Raw genomic sequence first — 1,546 nt, forward strand, 5'->3', positions numbered from 1 at the left:
GCAGCCGGGAAGTGTCCCTCCTTACAACCAGCACGGACGCCCACGGACACCGTCAGCATCTTTGGGGTCAATCCAGGAGTTCTTTTTAAACCCATTTGTACTGACCTCAGAGAGGAAGGGAGAGGGAGAGAGATAGAGACAGCGATGATGAGAGAGAGTCATGGATCAGCTGCCTCCTGCACGCCCCCTAAGGGGATGGAGCCCAAAACACGGGCGTGTGTGTGCCCTGACCAGGAATCTAGCTGGTTTACAGGTCGATGCTCAACCACTGAGCCACACCGGCCGGGAAAATTTAGGACATTTTAATGAAGTTTTTTAAAATTGAGATCTTAAAAGTAAAGAGACAGAATGTGAGGCGTCCCCCGTCCCCACCACTGCCTGAAGTCAGAAGACCTGGTTCGAGGTGCCCTGACAGGTGGGAACCGGTTACGAGGCTGAAGCGTGAGAGCCGTAGAGGAACCACGAGGACACGGGGGTCATGCGGAAGGAGTGAGATTTATTAGAGACGACAGCGGAACCCCCACCCACCCGCCTGCCACCGGGACACCACGGCGAAGTCACCCCAACCGGCAGAGCCACCGGGGAGCCAGCCCCGCGCCTCGCTGCCCCGCTCCCGGCCGGGAGGGCGCCCGGCCGCCCTGGCTGCGGGGATGGGTCCGGCGCCAGTGCCTGCGGCTCAGCATCCTCGGAGACCAGACCTCGGCGCGGTCAGCGGAGACGGGCGGCCTCTCCCAGCACAGCCGGAGGCGGGCACAGGCGTTGCTCTGCGGGGTGCTCTGTGTCCCGGGGTGCCCCCGGCCCTGGGCCTCAGTAGGTGCTGTAGCCGAAGCCGGAGCCGGAGCCCCAGGGCCGCCAGTAGCTGCCGCCGTAGCCGCAGCCCAGGTTCCCGAAGTTGCTGCCGCCGAAGCTGTAGCCCAGGGAGCCGTAGCCGGTGCAGCCGTGCCCGTAGTTGAGGGGGGAGCCCAGGGGCACCACGCAGTTCAGGGGGGTGGCCCGGTAGGTCCGGTGGAAGTTGGTGCCGTAGCAGGGGTAGCCGGGGAAGTAGCTGCCGCAGCAGAAGAAGCGGGTCATGGCGGCGGAGAGGGTCTGGGTGGACGTGGAGGCGGAGAGCAGGTGCCGGTGGGATGCGGCTGGTGGCAGCGCGGGGCCTTTTATACCCGGGCCGGCGGGCGGGCAGCCCACGGATCTGCATCACAGCTCCCGGGTTTGCTCGTAAAACGCACATGAAGCAGCCGCCGCCGCCACGCCCACATTCCTGGTGCTTCCATCAGCAGAGGAATGTGCCGTGTCATCAGCGCGGCCGCCGGGCCACGGGGCGTGCTGCCCACGGGCTCTGCCTGCGGGTCACCTCACACTGGCCCGTCCGACCCGACCGTGAGCCCCGCCCCCCGCATGCTCCTTCGGAATGTTCTGGAAGCACCACAGAGCACGCTGGCAGCTTGTCCCTGACCCCGGGCCGCAGGGGACCCCCCTGGGACTCCGCTGAGCGGCCTGCCAACGGCCGTGTGAGGAGGTGCCAGGCTCAGGCCTTTCTCAGCAAAGACTA

At 65.7% G+C, this 1,546-nt stretch overlaps 1 protein-coding gene across 1 annotated transcript; it reads right to left on the minus strand.

The window, feature by feature from the left end:
• Window positions 1-495: 495 nt before the first annotated feature.
• On the minus strand, window positions 496-1,173 carry KRTAP7-1 (keratin associated protein 7-1). The gene has a single exon (XM_079766990.1). The coding sequence runs from the start codon at window positions 1,069-1,071 to the stop codon at window positions 808-810; it is 264 nt and encodes an 87-aa protein (XP_079623116.1). The 5' UTR covers window positions 1,072-1,173; the 3' UTR covers window positions 496-807.
• Window positions 1,174-1,546: the final 373 nt, after the last annotated feature.

The sequence above is a fragment of the Cnephaeus nilssonii genome (genome assembly GCF_951640355.1).
Source record: "Cnephaeus nilssonii genome assembly, chromosome: 3".
In the NCBI taxonomy this organism is placed as follows: Eukaryota; Metazoa; Chordata; class Mammalia; order Chiroptera; family Vespertilionidae; genus Cnephaeus; species Cnephaeus nilssonii.

Coding starts and splice junctions, on each gene's coding strand:
- KRTAP7-1 (XM_079766990.1), bottom strand. CDS start 1,071: ATGACCCGCTTCTTCTGCTGCGGCAGCTACTTCCCCGGCTACCCCTGC.